General features: G+C 41.6%; 1 protein-coding gene across 1 annotated transcript in view; it reads right to left on the bottom strand.

Annotated features, from left to right (window-relative positions):
• The window catches only part of LOC132834399 (dynein axonemal heavy chain 8-like), a 1,143,262-nt gene that overhangs the window by 919,637 nt on the left and 203,079 nt on the right, over positions 1 to 20,546 (bottom strand). The window contains exons 11-12 of the mRNA XM_060853284.1: positions 3,373 to 3,519; positions 1,311 to 1,508 (exon numbers count right to left, since the gene is read on the bottom strand). Coding sequence (XP_060709267.1) covers positions 1,311 to 1,508; positions 3,373 to 3,519 — 345 coding nt within the window. The remainder of the gene's footprint in view (positions 1 to 1,310; positions 1,509 to 3,372; positions 3,520 to 20,546) is intronic.

The following is a 20,546-nucleotide window of genomic DNA, read 5'->3' as shown; positions in this document are numbered from 1 at the left end:
ATGTTGCCCCTTAGGTCTCTTTAATATATTTCCCTTCTCACCCTAAATGTATGCCCTCGAGCTCTGGACTACCCCATCCCAGGGAAAATACTTTGTCTATTTATCCTATCCATACCCCTCATGATTTTATAAATCTGTATAATTGTTCTGAAGAAGCGTCATTGGACCTGAAACATTAACTCTGCTTTCTCTCCACACATGTTGCCAGACCTGCTGAGTTTTTATAGCAATTTCTGTTGTTTCTGATTTCCAGCATCTGCAGGGTTTTCCAGTTTTTGTGCATTGCATTTTGCTCTATCCTTTTTTTTTCTGGTTTGACATTTTTGTAGTAGTTTTGACTGGAAAATTACATCGTTAAACAAGGCAGTCAGAGGCACCAAAATCAGAGTCACATGAGTCCAGATCATTACATATGACAGATTTCCAGCCATAAAGGATGTAATACACCAGATAGATATCGATGGCAGTTGTTGGCCAGGGATTGATCACACATGAAAACAGCTTGTGAACTGAAGTTACCCAAGCCCCAGCCACTGGCTTGAACCAGATCAGCTCTGAGGATGACATAAGTTACAAGTACCTATTTGAGGGAACCATAATGAGGTAATCCTAAAGGTGTCCTTAGAGCCAAAAGTCGAAAGACACCAGTGCATCAGGTGAGCCAAGAACCAACAAGAACAAGATGCTACAGTTTGGGAAGATAAGGAAAAAGGCTAAAAATGAAGGATTTTAGTATACCATCAGCAAAATCTCTGGACAGTAACTTTTGCAAATTTATGAACAACTTGAAAGAATGGAGAGGACCCCAAGACTTGAGAAAAAACTGCCTGGCCAGAATGAGCCTCTATTCTTGGGTATTAGACTTTAATTTTGATGACTGTTCAGGGAACTTCATTAGTAAACATTGTGGATGTGGGCTTGGACTTTAGTCTTGCATGAATTGCATGTCTGCTGTTAACCTTTTCTTAACCAAACAGTGTGAATTGTCTGTTTTAACAAAACTAATAACGGTGGTGGTTAGTCAATACACATTTAATTCTTGTTCTCTTTGAGCCAAGCCAATAACTGTTATCAAGGATGATAACTGGGGAACACAATCCACTAGTTTTATTATCATTAAGACTATCATTTTCAATTTCTTAATGAGTTGTCTTAAAATATCCCAGCGGCCATGAAGCAATTTCAACTCATGACAGCAGAATCTTTAATTTAAAAAATGCCAGTGACATTACCAAGCATTAGCAAAAATGTGACCATGACCCCATCTCTTCCATAACCCTTAGAATACATTTTCACTAACTAATTGTTACCTCTAAGTCGAATATTTGCTTCATGAACACAGCATATTCTGAATTAAATTCTTTCTTCCGAGGGTCCAAAATGTCATAATTGCTCTTTTTAAGATTTAAGTAAATATTCTGATATTTTATTGCAAGTATCTCAATTCCTTCAATTGTAGAATTCTTCAACACAGAAAATGTCTTTGACGTTTCAACCATTTCTGTGATCTGCAAATGTAAATGAATTTTTGTTATCTTAAATTTGAACAATTTTAGATAAAATATTTATACTTTTTTTAAGTGATTAAATAGCATTCGATTCTGGCTGTAATGTTGCAAATTAAGTCAATTCAGATACAATTGATATAAATTTTATTTGCCACTCCACTATGGATGCTGTAAAGTCTCTTTCTCCACAGCTTCAAGAATATTTGCTTAGCTGCCATATGTTCCATGTTTCAAAACTGTAGGAACCACCAGGAACCACCTTAAGAGGAAATGAACTGAATCAGATAGCCCTGAGTGGGGCCTGGACTGGTATCCCAGGCTTCTCATGACTTTACGAGTGAAGGCTAGTACCGATTTGACATGGACCTGCAGACAAATATGGTCAGGTTCATAACTTTGTCTCTGCACAAAACTCATGACAAGACAGCAGTAATATAAACTTGGTATCTCTGTCTGGTGAAACAAAGCACAAAAAGTTGAGTCAAGTAAACACAAGGCCATGAAAGGCAATGCAAAACGGGGCTGCTGGGCACATCCAGGTAAGTTTGGAGCAAGTGAGTGGTATGAGAGCAGGCGAAGAGCCGGAAGATGCAGCCTAATTCTATCCCTGAGTTGAGTGCATGCCTATGAGTGCAAAATGCCTTTACTGCAGTATTACAATGATAGTTAACAATTCAGCAAAAGTTGCAGCTCTGAAGTGTCGAAACATCTGTAAGTGGGCTGGAGGACTGCCATAAGGGTTGTTAGCAGCAGCACATTTCACTTGCCCATGTCTATGGATATGGGGCGCATGTGGCTGGTTCCGAAGGAGAATACAAACATACGAACAAGGAAAAAAAGTAGGTTACTCACCCTTTCTAGTCTGCTCCACCATTCAATACGTTCATACTCATCTGATGTTAACCTCAACTTTACACTACTATGTACTCAGCACATTATTAATCAAGAATCCATCTATGTCTACCTTAAAAATATTTAAAGATTCTGCATCCAATGTCTTTTGAGGATGGAAATTCCAAAGACTCACATCCCTCAAAAGAATTTTGTTTCCTCATCTCTGTCATAAATGGACAATAAGATACATTTACCCCTAATTCTGTATTCGCCTTCAAGAGCAAGCATCCTTTCCACATCCAGCCGGTCAATTCTCCTCAGGATCTTATATTTTTTGATTAGACCATCTGTCTCGCTTCTCCTTAAAATAACACTCATGGTCTGGAAATTTGACAGGCGAAACTTTTACATCAAGATCACTTAACTTGCCCTGAACTGCCCTGTTATCCTTTTTAAGAGAGAAACTCTATGCTGGTACTAGTTAAGTTTTACAAAATTGCCCTAAAAGCTTTCAATCTCTGTGTTTTCTGAAGATAAAATTAATCCATGATTATGCTAAACTAAAAGCAAGTCAGTGTCTTTAATGTTTACTCTATCATAATCACCAAAATATAATAATCATCCATAACACTCCATTAATAATCTCTGCTTTCAGAAAGCCAGTGAATCTTCTACCTGGGTTAATGCTATCCTCGTAAACTCATTAATGATAAATTTTGACACCTTCTGCAGGAATCACATCAACACAGTGAAGATTCAGTGCCAAAAATGGTTTGTAGTGAATGGGATAGCCTGTGGCAAGGCTTCAATAGGCAGCCAATTCAGCTACAGGAGTTTGAAGATGTCTTTATCACTTCCTGTCAGATGTCACTTAAATTAGCTTTAATTTTATTGTGAATTCATATCTCTCCAATTCCTAAGCCAGAAAGTTTTGCTATTATGTGGTTATGGATAAAAACTGTATATGGTGAGTTGTTGGATCAAAACCTAGACTATAACTGTATTACTTTTCTTCTGGATTGCATTTTACCTTTTCTAGTCTTTTGCAGAAGACATCGAGTTTACCAAATATGTACATTTCTGACACATCAAATGGAGTATCTCGTACTGTTTCAGTTGTTTGTTTCTTAGTATTCTGAAAATATTTGCGATATTCTGTTAACAACTTTTTACATTCCTGAAAAGCAAAAAATAAGGTTGTTTAACAAGTAATCATACGCTATTTCTCTGATCTACTGCAATTAATAAGATGGAAATAAGAATTAGATCTCTGACCTAGTAAATTTATTTTTTTCTCATTTTTCAAAGGGAAGCATTCTTCTACGAAGACTAAATTTAGTTAATCAATGTAGCTGACATAGAATTTCATTTCATGTGTGCATATTTGGAGATCTGAGTGCACAAATCAACATGTCATTCTTATACTTTCTTCACATAGTATTATCTGACAAAATGTATTACTTGACTATTGAATTTTACATTTCTAATTTGAGTTATCAAGTGAATGCTTCTGTCCTACTAATTGTCAATATTGTAACAGAACATTCTGAAAAATCTGTCTTTGACTTGTAATCTTAGGTAAATTTGTGGAATACAAATTATCATTTGATTTTGTGAAATAGATCAGTTCTCTCAATCAAAAATGCCAGTGTAATGGTTATGTCATATCAGCTTTCATACTGAGCTCCACACTGTTCTCAATTGGAATTATTTCTTCTATCACTTTACCATAAAACACAATATGTCGTATTTCAATACTAATATTGTACTTTGAAGTGTATGCTGGTCTATGGAGAATAAAATGATTGTCTATGTAGATAAGTTCTTCGCACTTTAACCTCTGAGTCAGAGGTTCAGGGTGGAATCCACCACGTCAATATTTTCCCTTCCAGAATTCATGTTAATTTAATTTACTTAAAAGGCTGTTTTACACAGAATGGTGTCAACTTCTTGAGTTGTGTTCTAGCTACTCAACATGTAATTAATTACACTTTGATCAAATATCCACAAAATGTACAATCAGATAGTGAGTTATTTAGAATATCCAGTTGCTGATCAGCTCCTGGCATCTACCACATTTATATGGTTGGTATTGTGTCCATCATCAATATTTGAGTATGCCTTTAAGAAACATGTCCATTATATCATCACTTTTACTTTGTTCATTCATGGGGCATGAATGTTGCTGGGATACCCTTGAGAAGTTGGTGATGAGCTAACTTCCTAAACCACCCCAGTCCAATTAGTATAGGATCCCCCAAAATGCCATTAGGGAGGGAGTTCCAGCAACACTGAAGGAATGATGATATCTTTCCAGAATGTTGAAAGGTTTTCAGAGAAACTTGCAGGTGTTTTTTTTCCCCCCATGTATCTGCTGCTTTATGCTTCTGCAAGGGAGTGGTCAATGGTGCTGACAAAGGAGAATTTGGTGAATTTCTCCGGTGAATCTTGTAAATGATACACATTGCTGCCACACATCAGCGGTGGAAGTACTAATGTGATGTTAATCAAGCAGGCTGTTTTGTTAACAGAACAGAGAACAGTACAGAAGGGGAACGGGCCCTTTGGCCCATGCTGTTGTGCTGAACATGACACCAAATTAAACTAATCCCTTCAGCCTGCACCTGGTCCTTATTCCTCCATATTTTTTATCCTCCCCATATCGTGTCTGCCTCCACCACAATCCCTGAAGAAGGGTTACACATGAAATGTCGACTTCTGCACCTCCTAATTCTGCCAGCTTGCTATGTTCTTCAAACCTCCTCACTGCCTACTTTGGATTCCAGTATCCGCCATTTTTCTCTCCACCACCAGCCCTGACAGCATGTTCCAGACTCTTATCATTCTCTGTGGAAAACATTTGTCCCACACATCTGCTCTGAACTTTCCCCCTCTCATCTTTAATGCATGCCCCCGAGTATTAGACATTACAACTCTGGGAAAAAGATAGAGTCATAGAGATGTACAGGATGGAAACAGACCCTTCAGTCCAACCCACCCATGCCGACAAGATATTCCAACCCAATCTCGTCCCACCTGCCAGCACCCACCCATATCCCTCCAAACCCTTCCTATTTATATACCCATCCAAATGCCTCTTAAATTGTACCAGCCTCTACCACATCCTCTGGCAGCTCATTCCATGCATGCACCACCCTCTGCGTGAAAAAGTTGCCCCTTAGGTCTCTTTTATATCTTTCCCCTCTCACCTGAAACTTATGCCCTTGAGTTCTGGATTCTCCGACCCCAGGGAAAAGACTTTGTCTATTTATCCTATCCATGCCCCTCATAATTTTGTAAACCTCTATAAGGTCACCCCTCAGCATCTGACCCTCCAGGGAAAACAGCCCCAGCCTGTTCAGTCTCTCCCTGTAGCTCAAATCCTTCAACCCTGGCAACATCCTTGTAAATCTTTTCTGAAACCTTTCAAGTTTCACAACATCTTTGCGGTAGGAAGGAGACCAGAACTGCATGCAATATTCCAACAATGGCCTAACCAATGTCCTGTACACCGCAACATGACCTCCCAACTCCTGTGCTCAATACTCTGACCAATAATGGAAAGCATACCAAACTCCTTCTTCACTATCCTATGTACCTGCGACTCCACTTTCAAGGAGCTATGAACCTGCACTGCAAGGTCTCTTTGTTCAGCAACACTCCCTCGGACCTTACCATTAAGTGTATACGTCCTGTTGAGATTTGCTTTCCCAAAATGCAGTACCTCGCATTTATCTGAATTAAACTCCATCTGCCAGTCTCCCCTAAGCTTTCACTGCTCCAGAAAAAAAAACCTGAGTTTTTTTAGCCTCTCCTTATGACTTATACCCTCTAATCCAGACAGCATTCTTAGTAAACCTTTTCTGTACCGTTTTCAAAAGCCTCCACATCCTTCCAGTAATGTGGCAATTAGAATTGAAGCAATACTCTAAGTGTGGCCTAACCAAAATCTTATAAAACTGCAAAATAACGTCCTGACTCTTGCACTCAATTCCCCAAACAGTAAAGGCAAGCATAAACTCTCAGGTCACCCCTCAACCTCCTACACTCCAGTGAAAACAAATCCAGTGTATCAAATCTTTCTTCATAGCTAAAATTCCCCATACCAGGCAAACCTGGTAAACCTTTCTGTACTGTCTCCAAAGCATCTACATCCTTCTGGTAGTGTGGTGACCTGAACTGTAAGCATTATTCCAAGTGTGGTGTAAAGTTCTGTAAAGCTGCAGTATAACTTGCCTATCCTTATACTCAATGCCCCTTCCATGGGTTGTGTAGACACTTTCAGGAAACTATGGACTTGAATCCCAAGATCCCGCTGCACATCAATAGTGTTCATGGTCCTGGCAATAACTGTATATCTTTCCTTAACAAACATGATTAAGGAGAATCCCAAGGCTGTTTACACATACATATAAAGCAAGAAGGTAGCTAGGGAAAGTGTTGGCCCACTCAAGGAGAAAGTGAGGAGATGCTGGAGATCAGAGCTGAAAAATGTGTTGCTGGAAAGGCGCAGCAGGTCAGGCAGCATCCAAAGAGCAGGAGAATCGACGTTTCGGGCATAAGCCCACTCAAGGACAAATTGTAAACCTCTATAAGGTCACAATTAGAGAATAAAGATTTAGCTATGAATAAAGATTTGATACACTGGGTTTGTTTTCACTGGAGTGTAGAGGTTGAGGGGTGACCTGAGAGTTTATAAGATTGTGAATGGCACGGATAGAGTGGAAAGTTTGAGGCTTTTTTCATGGTAGAGGGGTCAATTACAAGGGGACACAGCTTCAAGGTTTTGGGGGAGATGTTTAAAACAGATGTGCAAAGCACGTTTTTCGCACAAAGGGTGGTGAATGCCTGGAACACACTGTCACAGGAATAATGAAAGTAGCCACAATAGCAGCATTCAAGAAGCACCTGGACAAATACGTGAATAGGAAGGGAATAGAGAAATACAGATCCTATAAGTAAAGTCAATTTTTAGTATGGAAGTGTAAAATGTGTTGGTGCAGGTTTGGAGGGCCGAAGGTCCTGCTCCTGTGTAGTATTGTTCGTTATTCTTCTTTGTTGTTTGCATTTGATCTCCCAAAGTGCAGCACCTCACACTTGCTGGATTAAATTCCAACAACCATTTCTCCACCCATATCTGCAACGTATCTACAGCCCGCTGTATCCTTTGACAATCTTCTACACTATTAACAATTCCACTGATCTTTGTATTATCTGCAAACTTACTAACCCACACTTCTACATTTTATCCAAATCATTTATATATATCGCAAACATCAGAGGTCCCAAAATGGATCCTTGCGGAACACCACTATTCGTCGACCTCCAGCCTGAAAATCACCTTTCCAACACTACCCTCGGCCTTCTATGGGCAAGCCAATTCTGAATCCACACAACAAGGCCACAGAGGATCCCATGCATATTAAGCTTCTGGATGAGCCTACAATAGGGGACCATGTCAAAAGCCTTACTAAAATCCATGTGGACAACATGCAGGTAGACTGGGAGAATCACGATGGTATTAGACCTCAAGAAAGAGATTTTTCGGAGTGCCTCAGAGATGGATTCTTAGAGCAGCTGGTGCTGGAGCCGACCAGGGAGAAGGCAATTCTGGATCTGGCATTGTGTAATGAACCAGAATTGGTCAGAGACCTCGAAGTGAAGGAGCCATTGGGAAGTAGTGACCATAATATATTAAGCTTCAATCTGCAATTTGAGAGGGAGAGGGTACAGTCGGAAGTGTCAGTACTTCTGTTGGATAAAGGGAACTATGGAGCTATGAGGGAGGACCTGGCCAAAGTTCAATGGTGCAATACCTTAGCAGGGATGACCGTGGAGGAACAATGGCGGATATTTCTGTGTATAATGCAGAAGTTGCAGGATCAGTTCATTCCTAAAAGGAAGAAAGATCCTAGGAGGAGGCATGGGCGGCCGTGGCTGATGAGGGAAGTTAAGAAACATATAAAGTTAAAAGAGAAAAAGTATAACATAGCAAAGATAAGTGGGAAAACTGAGGACTGGGAAGCTTTTAAAGAGCAACAGAGGATTACTAAGAAGGAAATACGCAGAGGAAAAATGAGGTACAAAGGTAAACTGGCCAATAATATAAAGGAGGTTAGTAAAAGCTTTTTTAAATATGTGCAAGGCAAAAAAATGGTTAGGACTAAAATTGGGCCCTTGAAGACAGAAACAGGGGAATATATTACGGGGAACAAAGAAATGACAGAAGAATTAAATGGGTACTTCAGATCTGAGTTCACAAGCAATCTTCCTGAGGTAACAGTGGCTGAAGGACCTGAACTTAAGGGAATTTATATTTGCCAGGATTTGGTGTTGGAGAGACTGTGAGGTCTGAAGGTTGATAAGTCTCCGGGGCCTGATGGTCTACATCCCCGATACTGAAGGAGGTGGCTCGGGAAATCGTGGATGCGTTGGTGATTATTTTCCAGAGTTTGATAGATTCAGGGTCGGTTCCTGAGGATTGGAGGATGGCTAATGAAAGGTGGGAGAGAGAAAGCAGGAAATTATAGACCAGTTAGTCTGACCTCAGTGGTGGGAAAGATGCTGGAGTCTATTATAAAGGATGAAATTACGGCACATCTAGATAGTAGTAACAGGATAGGACAGAGTCAGCATGGATTTATGAAGGGGAAATCATGCTTGACTGATCTTCTTGAATTTTTTGAGGATATAACTTTGAAGATGGACGAGGGAGATCCAGTAGATGTAGTGTACCTGGACTTTCAGAAAGCTTATGATAAAGTCCCACACAGGAGGTTAGTGAGTAAAATTAGGGCACATGGTATTGGGGGCAAAGTACTAGATTAGATTGAAAATTGGTTGGCTGATAGAAAACAAAGGGTAGTGATAAACGGCTCCATTTCAGAATGGCAGGCAGTGACCAGTGGGGTACCGCAGGGATCCGTGCTGGGACAATAGCTTTTTACAATATATGTTAATGATATAGAAGATGGTATCAGCAATAACATTAGCAAATTTGCTGATGATACAAAGCTGGGTGGCAGGGTGAAATGTGATGAGGATGTTAGGAGATTACAGGGTGACCTGGACAAGTTAGGAGAGTGGGCAGATGCACGGCAGATGCAGTTTAATGTGGATAAATATATGGTTATCCACTTTGGTTGCAAGAAGAGGAAGGCAGATTACTACCTCAATGGAATCAATTTAGGTAAAGGGGCAGTACAGAGAGATCTGGGTGTTCTTGTACACCAGTCAATGAAGCTGAAAATGTGTTGCTGGAAAAGTGCAGCAGGTCAGGCAGCATCCAAGGAACAGGAAATTCAACGTTTCAGGCATAAGCCCTTCATCAGGAAGAGCTTATGCCTGAAACATCGAATTTCCTGTTCCTTGGATGCTGCCTGACCTGCTGCACTTTTCCAGCAACACATTTTCAGCTCTGATCTCCAGCATCTGCAGACCTCACTTTCTCCACCAGTCAATGAAGGCAAGCATGCAGGTACAGCAGGTAGTGAAGAAGACTAATAGCATGCTGGCCTTCATAACAAGAGGAATTGAATATAGAAGCAAAGAGGTGCTTCTGCAGCTGTACAGGGCCCTGGTGAGACCACACCTGGAGTACTGTGTGCAGTTCTGGTCTCCAAATTTGAGGAAAGACATTCTGGCTATTGAGGGAGTGCAGCTTATGTTCACGAGGTCAATTCCTGGAATGGTGGGATTACCTTACACTGAAAGACTGAAGCGACTGGGCTTGTATACCCTTGAGTTTAGAAGACTGAGAGGGGATCTGATTGAGACATATAAGATTATGAAAGGATTGGACACTCTGGCAGCAGGAAACATGTTTCCGCTTATGGGTGAGTGCCGAACCAGAGGACACAGCTTAAAAATATGGGGTAGACCATTTAGGACAGAGATGAGGAGAAACTTCTTCACCCAGAGAGTGGTGGCTGTGTGGAATGCTCTGCCCCAGAGGGCAGTGGAGGCCCAGTCTCTGGATTCATTTAAGAAAGAGTTGGATAGAGCTCTCAAAGATAGTGGAATCAAGGGTTATGGAGATAAGGCAGGACGAGGATACTAATTAGGAATGATCAGCCACAATCATATTGAATGGCGGTGCAGGCTCGAAGGGCTGAAAGGCCTCCTCCTGCACCTATTGTCTATTGTCTATTATCCACTGCTCTACCCACATCATTCTTGTCACCTCCTCAATAAACACAATCAAATTAGTAAGACATGATCATGCTAACTGTCCCTAATTAGACCATGCTTTTCCAAATGTATTTAAGTGCTAGCCCTGAGAATAGCTTCCCAAACACCGATGTTCTGGATGTGTTAAACGTCTTGTGTGTTGTTGGAGCTATATTGATCCAACTAAGACCATAAGACATAGGAGTGGAAGTAAGGCCATTCGGCTCATCAAATCCACTCCGCCATTCAATCATTGCTGATGGGCATTTCAACTCCACTTACCAGCATTCTCCCCGTAGCCCTTAATTCCTTGTGACATCAAGAATTTATCAATCTCTGCCTTGAAGATATTTAGTGTCCCGGCCTCCACTGCACACTGTGGAATGAATTCCACAGGCCCACCACTCTCTGGCTGAAGAAATGTCTCCACATTTCTGTTCTGAATTGACCCCCTCTAATTCGAAGGCTGTGTCCACGGATCCTACTCTCCTCACCGAACGGAAACAATTTCCTTGCATCCACCCTTTCCAAGCCATGTATTATCTTGTAAGTTTCTATTAAATCTCCCCTTAATCTTCTAAACTCCAATGAATACAATCCCAGGATCCTCAGCCTCTCCTCGTATGTTAGACCTACCATTCCAGGGATCATCCACGTGAATCTCCACTGGACACGCTCCAGTGCCAGTATGTCCTTCCTGAGGTGTGGGGACCAAAACTGGACAAAGTACTCCAAATGGGGCCTAACCAGAGCTTTATAAAGTCTCAGTAGCACAATGGTGCTTTTATATTCCAACCCTCTTGAGGTAAATGACTAAGTGTGGATTATTCCATCACATACCTGAATTTGGTTTTATACACGATGGACAGATTGTATCATACCATGTGAACAAATGGAATAAATTTCACATAGCATTTTACTTGGAAAATGGAAGATATGATATTGTAATAGGCGGATGCTTCTCTGTTGTAACTTAACAACTTAATGTTAATCCAATTATATACCTGAGTAATGTAATGTTTTTATAAATAATAGCTAATTCTAATAAATGTCTGATGAACTCTTCAAATGCACAGCTAGTTTTTTATGCTATGGTAGATAACAGCAAAGAATTTGAACAGAGTTTGAGTTTCTCATCCTTAAGCAACATTCCTGTGAGTATAGACAGCTGTGGGAAATCTGTAGATAGGGTACCAATCACCAAGGGAACAGAAATAACTTATTTTAGTTAGTATGTGAGCTCTTTCAAGCTAAGAGAAATTTCTAATATTATCTTGTTTAGAAAAACGATTGAAGTGCACTCGTGACTTAGTGCACAAAGTTGGAAAGCTATAACGCTCTATTCCTGAAAAATGATCACAGAATAACAGAACTGTTATGGAGCAGAAACTATGCCATTCGGACTACTGTCACCACATCATGTATCTGAGAATTTTGATTTCGTGCCAATTTCCTGTCTTTTACCCATAATGCAGCACATTGTTTCCATTTAAATGACAATATAATACTATGCTGAATGCCCCAACTGGACCTGCTTCTGCCAAACCTTTAGGAAGTGCATTCTGCACCCTAACTGTTGCTTGAGGAAGTTATTTTTTCATATTGACTCTGTCAAGATCATTCATGATTTTTGAAACTTCTACCAAATCTCCCCTCAGCCTTTTCTACTCCAAGGAAAACAGTTCCAATTTCTCCAATCTATCCTCATTCTTAAACTTTTCTTATAAATCTCTCCAGCACTCTCCAATGCATGCTTCTGAAAACATGGCACCCCAGACTCTACACAATTTTCTTAGATTAGATTAGATTTACAGTGTGGAAACAGGCCCTTCGGCCCAACAAGTCCACACCGACCCGCCGAAGCGCAACCCACCCATACCCCTACATTTACCCCTTACCTAACACTACGGGCAATTTAGCATGGCCAATTCACCTGACCCGCACATCTCTGGACTGTGGGAGGAAACCGGAGCACCCGGAGGAAACCCACGCAGACACGGGGAGAACGTGCAAACTCCACACAGTCTGTCGCCTGAGTCGGGAATTGAACTCGGATCTCAGGCGCTGTGAGGCAGCAGTGCTAACCACTGTGCCACCGTGCTGCCCACGGTCTAACCAAGGTTCCAAATACAGTTGTCATAACATTCCTGCTCTTGTACTCTATTAGTAAGTAAAAAATGAGGTCTGCAGATGCTGGAGATCACAGCTGCAAATGTGTTGCTGGTCAAAGCACAGCAGGCCAGGCAGCATCTCAGGAATAGAGAATTCGACGTTTCGAGCATAAGCCCTTCATCAGGAATGATGAAGGGCTTATGCTCGAAACGTCGAATTCTCTATTCCTGAGATGCTGCCTGGCCTGCTGTGCTTTGACCAGCAACACATTTGCAGCTTGTACTCTATTATACTAGTAATGAAGCCTAGAATATTGTATACTTTAACCCAGAAACATGGAAAAGAGGAAGAGGCCATTTGTCCCTTCAAGCCTGCATAACCATTCAGTGTGATTCAATATGATCATTCAATATGATCCTGCCTGTATAGACTTATAAAGAATTTTAGAAGTTGAAGAACAATAATTGTGAACATTGGATGTGGACACTAAGGGTGAAGGCTACACATAGAATATAAAGTAGAATACAGGTGCGTGAGTCAGCCATTTGGCCCTTTAAGCCTGCTCTGCTGCTTAATGTGATCATGGCCGATCATACAACTCAGGTCCCTATTCCCATTTTCTCCTCATATCCTTTGATCCCTTTAGTTCTAAGAACTATATATTGAAAAGTTTTGATGTTGTGCTGCAGAAACAGAAACAGGCCATTCAGTCCATTATGTCCGACTATCTAAGTACTAAGTACTTTTCATCATAACAGTGCTCACTGTTCTCATTGCTCATGTTTTCTCAACCGAATTTTCAACCTTAAAAGACTTATGCACATATTTACGCAAGTCTCTCTGCTCCTGCACACCTTTAAGAAAAATATCTTTTAATTTATAATGTTTCTCCATGCTCTTTGTACTATATCATTTCACACTTCCCTGAATTGAACCTCATCTGCCACCTAACCTCCATTTCATTGCTCAGCCCTTTGAACATAGCAGTTGGGAAGCCATGTTGAAGTCACACAGGATGTTGGTGAAGCCTCTTCTAGAATGCCATGTCCAATTCTCATCGCCTGTTATATGAAGGATATTGTTAAGCTGGAGAGGGTTCAGAAAAGATTTGCCAGGATGTTGCCGGGAATGCAAGGTTTGAGTTATTGGGAGGGGCTGGATAGACTGAGGCGTTATTCACGTAGGAAGTTGAGAGGTGACCTTAGAGTCATACAGCTGTACAGCATTGAAACAGACCTCGTCCATGCTGCCCAGGTATCCTAAATTAATCTAGTTCCATTTGCCAGCATTTGGCCCATATGCCTCTAAACCCTTCCTACTCATATATCTATCCAGATGCCTTTTAAATGTTGTAATTCTGCCAGTCTCCACCACTCCTCTGGCATCTCATTCCATACATGCACTATCCTCTACATGAAAGGTTGTCCCTCTCTTTTCAAATCTTTCCCCATCACCCTAAACCTATGCCCTCTAGTTTTGTACACCCACACCATGGGGAAAAGACCTTGACTATTCATTCTACCTATGCCCCTCACAATTTTATAAAGGTCTATATAAGGTCACAACTCAGTTCTGACACTCCAGAGAGTATAACCCAGCCTATTCAATCTATCCCTGTAGCTCAAACACTCCAATCTTGGCTTCATCCTTTTTCAATTTTTTGCACGCTTTCAAATTTCAGGACATCTTTCCTATAGTAGAGAGGCCAGAATTGAATGCAGAATTCCAAAAGTAGCCTCACCAATGTCCTGTCCAATATGACCTTCAACCTTTCAATGCACTGACCAATAAAAGCAAGAATACCAACGGCCTTCTTCACTATCCTATCTAACTGCAACTCCATTTTCGAGGAACTATGAACCTGCATACGGAGGTCTCTTTGTTTGGCACTACTTCCCAGGACTTACAAGTAATTGTTTAAGTCCTGTCCTGACTTACCCTCCAAAATATAGCACCTCACATTTATTTAAATTAAACTCCATCTGCTACTCCTTGGCCCATCAGCCCATCTGATCAATGTCCTATTATACTCTGAGGTAACCTTCTTAGCTGTCCACTACACCATCACTTTTGATGTCATCTGCAAATTTACTTACCATACCTCCCATATTCACATCCAACTCACTTCTATAAATGACAAAAGACAGTAGACCTAGCACCGGCATACCACTAATCACAAGCCTCCTGTCCAAAAAGCAACCCTCCACATTCACCCTCTGTCTCGTACATTTGAGCCAATTTTGTATCCAAATGGCTAGTTCTCCCTGTATTCCATGTGATCTAACCTCGTTAACCGTGCAGGACCTTGTTGAATGCCTTACTGAAGTCCACACAGAAAACATCCACTGATTTGCCTTCATCAACCCTCTTCATCTCTTCTTCAAAAACTTCAATCAAGTTAGCGAGACATGATTTTCCATGCACAAAGCCATGTTGATTATCCCTAATCAGTCCTTGCCTTTCCAAGTATGTGTAAATCCTGTCCCGCAGAATCCACTCCAACAACTTGCCCATCACTGATGTCAGGTAAGATTAAGGGAATGGCTAACAATGATATCAATATTTCATGTAATTACTGTAGCATGGGATGTATAAAAATGCTATACTTGGCTGAGAAAGCCAGAGTGCTCAGCGGAATGATTTCCATGGACCTCTCCCATGCTGTGTTGGTAAAGAACTCTGAATAAAGATCAACTTGTGCTTCTAGACACAGGACTCAAGGTTCTTCTTTTACATCTCTTCCCCCAATAGTCAGAATTTAATATTCTTGTCCTCTAAAGAGTCACACATTGGTGGAACTTGCAGCCCTTCTCTTAAAAGTCAAGGTACTTCACTGCTCACTTCAGAAGAGCACAGTGCCTGGAGTTTCAAGTTCCAGCACAGTGTAAGATGACAATGCATGCTCTTCAGATAGTAGTTTTCAGCCCCCACTTCTGTTGTCAATAACTCCCCAAAGTTCCAAGTCACCTTCCTTGATGAACCCCATAGACTTTGCAACTTTGCAGGTTTTACCTAACTTTTGTGCATGACCCTACACTACCCACCTTTTCTCCCCAGTCTCCACATGAGGTAAACATAAAATGTTCCCCTCCCACTGCACCACGAAATCAGTATGCTCCTGACAATGAACAAACCCTTACCTGCACTACTCCACTTCTTTATATACTTTAGCATATCCCCCTTTACAGATAATTGAACACAGTTATTATCTCCTCTTCCTCCAAGCCTGCAACACCCCAGGCCTCACAATCAAGCTCCACAGTCTCCTTCCCATGGCAGCCATTCCCACGTTATACCCTGTTTTCTCGAGACAAACATGACTGACTGACAATGACCCACTCCCTTGAGAGACCTTACCAAATAGCACCAGATAAAAAGGCTCAGATCTCAGACTCATGCCGGCATACATCCCAAACTATATTTGTCCTAATCCCCAGACTGGCCACTATGGAGCCACAGGACTGACTGTGACCAGTTCTCCAAACTGTAGAGACAGATTCCCGACTGAGAACACCCTAACCGGCTGACAGATTGTAGCCAATTCCCAATAAAGGTATCACAGACTGCTCTTGATGTACTGTACCAGGAACCCCTGATTGATGACTACACCTCTAAGACTTGATTGATTGCTTGCTGCACGTGCAGTGTGCTTACCATGTAATGTGCTGACAGAATGTGGAGGTGTGAAATTGTCATAACATGCTGGCATACAGCAAGATATACACCCTTCACTGAGAACGGGTGACCACCAAGGCACACTATCTGGCTGTGTAACTGCACTAAAAGACAAAGTAAGACATGGCAGACAAGACAAAGCAAAATAATGTACTGATGCTGTGAGGATGCTGAAATTGCTAGGTATCCATTCTTTGATTCGTTTTGATTTATTGTTGTCACATGTACCAGGTTACAGTGATAAGTATTGTATTGCATACTAACCAGACAAACCATACCTTGCATAAGCACATCAGGGTAATCGAACAAAAATGACAGAATATAGTGCTACAGCTGCAGAAAAGTTGCAGAGAAAAAACAACTCTCATATATGAGAAGCCCGTTTATAATTCTGATAACAATGGGTGAGAAGCTGTTCTTAAATTTGCTGGTACGTGCTTTCAAAGTTTTCTATCTTCTGCCAGATGGAAGAGAGTACAACCAGAGTGAGAGGAGTCTTTGAGTATGTTGGTTGTCTTCCCGAGGCAATGGGAAGTATAATTGGAGTCAATGGAAAGACGGCTGATTTTCATGATGGACTGGGCTGCGTTCACAACTCTTTGTAATTCTTTGCAGTCTTGGGCACAACAGTTGTCATACCAAGCTGGGACAGTGTTCAAAAACATTGAGACAAAGGCAGTTAAGCAGGCAAAGGGATGGTTGATAGTAAGCCCGGATGAAGAAGAGCTGATAATAGGGATAACAAGTCGGTGAAAATGAGTTGACTGTTGAATGTAGCCCATGTTATGACAGGGCCTGGGGTGTGGAGGTGGGTAAAGGACATGAAAGGAGCTATTCAGGTTCTAAAATTACTGAACTTAATGTTGATACTGAAGGCAGTGCAAGATAAGATGCTGTTCTTAAAAACTTGCAGAGCCTATCTGCAGTACTGCAGCAGGCCTGAGACAGAAATTTTGGCCAGGGAACTCAGTATTGTGTTTGGCAGGCAACTGGAAGCTCGGAATCATTTTGATGAGTAGAATGCAGTTGTTCCACAAAGCCAGTATGCGTTTCCCCGTGTCGAGGATACCACATTGTGAGCAGTGAACAACATCGATCAGATTGAGTGAGATGCAGGTAAATGACTGCTTCATCTGGAAAATTTGTCTGGAATGTTGGAAGGTCAGGAGAGTAGGTAAACAAACAAGTGTTCCACTTTATGTAATTCCATGGGAAGCTGTTGTGAGGTGAGCAGAGGAGTGGAGAAGAAGTCGACAAAGGTGGCATGGAGGAAATGGGCCCTGCAAAATGCTGACAAGGGATGGCATGTGAATCTGTCCGATGGTGGCATTCTGCTGGGGGTGGCATAATGGTGTGGCTTACATTCCTTTGGATGCGGATGCCAGTGAGGGAGGAAGAGAGGATCGGGGGATCCTATCAGTGTTGTGTGAGGGAACAGAATGGGTAAGGGCAGTAGTGCAGAAAGTTGGCCAGTCACAATTAAAGGACCTACCATTCAGGCTGAGGAGAAAGCTGGACATTTCTGAGGCATCCCTGCAGAAGATGACAATATCAGAACAGATGCAATAGAGATGGAGAAACTGGGAGAATAGAATAGAGTCCTTACAGGTAGCAGGATGTACACTGCAGGTAACTGTGGGTTTGTATTGGATATTGGAGGCCAGCTAATCTTCACAATTGGAAAAGCAGATCTCGAAGAAGGAAAGGGAGGAGTCAGAGATGGATGGGGTGAAACTGAGAGTATGATGGAAATTGGAAGCCAAATTGATATTTTTTTCCATTCCAAATGAGAGAGGGAATCAACATTAGTGTATTGGAGAAAGAATTGTGGGGAGGGGCCGAAGTAGTATTGTGATTGAATGTACCTCACAAAGGGACATGCATAACTGGGGCCCATAAGGGTACCCAGAGACACGTCTTCGATCTGATGAAAGTGAGAGGAATTAATGGAGAAACTTTTCAAAGTGAGGATGAGTTCAGCCAGGTGGAAGAATATGATGGTGATGGCAATGACTCAGGCCTTCTTTTCAGGTACAAGCAGAGAAGCCTAAGACCATCCTGATAGGAGGTGGAAGTGGAGAGAGATTACATATCCATGGTGAAGAGGGGGCTGTTGGTGGGTCAGTGAACAGTGTCAGTGGGATATCCCCAGATAAGATGAGATTAGTAACTGTCATGGATACAGTGACATTCATGGATGTCACTATTCATTGCTGAATATTCATATAGCTCGATATTAAAGGGTGTGGTTACAGTCCAGGTGGACCTCAGAGGGGGTGATCAAGAACGGGCACGCTGTCTCCACAATGTAGAGATTGGACAACAACAGCATCACACTTGATGGCAGGCTTGACTACTAAGTCAGGATTGGATCTAAGAGCACAGGGTACAGCCAGTTCAGAAGAAGATAGGTTCAAATGAGCGAGGGGATGGAGTGCAAAGAAATTAATGCCCAATCAACAGTTCTCAATGAACAAGACAAGTGCAGATGTAAGGCCAGAGGGAGGAGTGATTAGATTGGATTCCATATAATGTGGAAACAGGCCATTTGGCCCAAAACATCCACACCAACTCTCTGAAGCATAACCCGCCCAGCCCCATTCCCCTATCTTATATTTACCCCTGACGAATACACCTAACACTATGAGCCATTTAGCACAGCCAATTTACCTGACCTGCACATCTTTGGATTGCAGGAAAAAACCGGAGTATCCAGAGGAAATCCACACAGACATGGGGAGAATGTGAAAACTCCACACAGACAGTTGCCTGAGGCTGGAATCGAACTCGGATCAATGGTGCTGAGAGGCAGCAGTACTAATCACTGAAAAAGGGAGAGTGTTGAAGGTAGGTGAAGGGGTCTGTGGGACAGGGAGAAGATTCTTGTCCAAAGAAATGTACATAAAGGCAAAGGCAATGGAAGAAATGTTCAACATCATGTCATGCCTGAAATTCATTGAGGTAAGGGCACAGAGAGATAAAACTATGTCTTTGCTGAGCATCACACAACAGAAGGTCAGAAAGGACAGTAAATACCTGACAAGAGGTGGGTTATGGGAAGGGTTAGAAATAGAGGGAAGGAGAGGAGAGGAGAAATGGGGAGGAGAACTCAAAATGTTAACTCTACTCCCTTTACTCAGATGCTGCCAGACTTGCTGATTTTGTCCAGAGATTTCTGTTTTGTTCCAGATCTTCAGCATCTGGAGTTCTTTGCTTTATTTCAGCGTTACATTAACATTTTCCCAATCCTGTGGACATTTCCAGAATCTAAGGTGATCTAGAAGATTACTATCTCTGCATCCAGTGTATCTGTAGCTGCTTTCATTAATATCCTAGGATACATGAAACCCAGGAGATTTATTTTTAGTCCCTGTTTCCCTGCCACATTTTCTCTAAAGATAGTTATTGCATTTATTTCCTCTCCTCTTTTTACACCTTGAACATTTATAATTTTAACATCAGCTTTCCAATACTTTCTGTTTTTGTTTCTGATTTATAGCATCCATAGTTCTTTCAGTTTTTATTTGGCTTCGCTCTTCCTTTTCATATACTAAACTGTCTTGCTGTCCATCTTAATATTACTTGTAAGTTCCCCTCAAAACTTATTTTCCCCTTTCTCGTAGTTGTCTTTTGTTAGTCTTTAAAACTTTCCCAATCATCTTGCTGACAACTAGTCTTCGTGACAATGTATTTTCTTTTTTTTCAATCCATTGCTATCCTTTACTTCCTTTCCCCTTCCTGGTATTCCTCTTCCTCACACTGGAATCTGTTTTCGCTGTGAGCCACGATCTATTTTCGTGGACTTCAGTCATTGATCCTTAATTTAACAGCCTTTGCTGCTAAATTCATTTCCCACTCCATTCCAGCTCAGTCTAACATCTTCACCTGCCATGGTAGGGTTTGAACCTGGATCCCCAGAACATTACTTGGGTTTCTGGATTAACAGTCCACCTCTCCACCTAGGTCTACCCTCATTCCTTTATGATTACCCTTATTAAAGCTTAGAACAATTGTGCCTGACCCAAGTACCTCCCTCTCAAAGTGAATGCTAAATTCTAATATGCTATGGTCACTGTTTCCGAGGGGGTCTTCTACTGTGACAATATTTATTAAACCTGCCTCATTATGCATCACCAGATCTAAAATAGCCTGATCCCTGACCTGATCCACAACATATCGTTCCAGGAAACTTTCTCATATTTGCTTTATGAATCATTCCTCATGGCTTCGTCTGACAATCTGCTTATT

Source organism: Hemiscyllium ocellatum, chromosome 3 (genome assembly GCF_020745735.1).
Source record: "Hemiscyllium ocellatum isolate sHemOce1 chromosome 3, sHemOce1.pat.X.cur, whole genome shotgun sequence".
NCBI lineage: Eukaryota > Metazoa > Chordata > Chondrichthyes > Orectolobiformes > Hemiscylliidae > Hemiscyllium > Hemiscyllium ocellatum.
The sequence above is the reverse complement of the archived record's forward strand: the minus strand, read 5'-3'. Positions and strand labels throughout refer to the sequence as shown.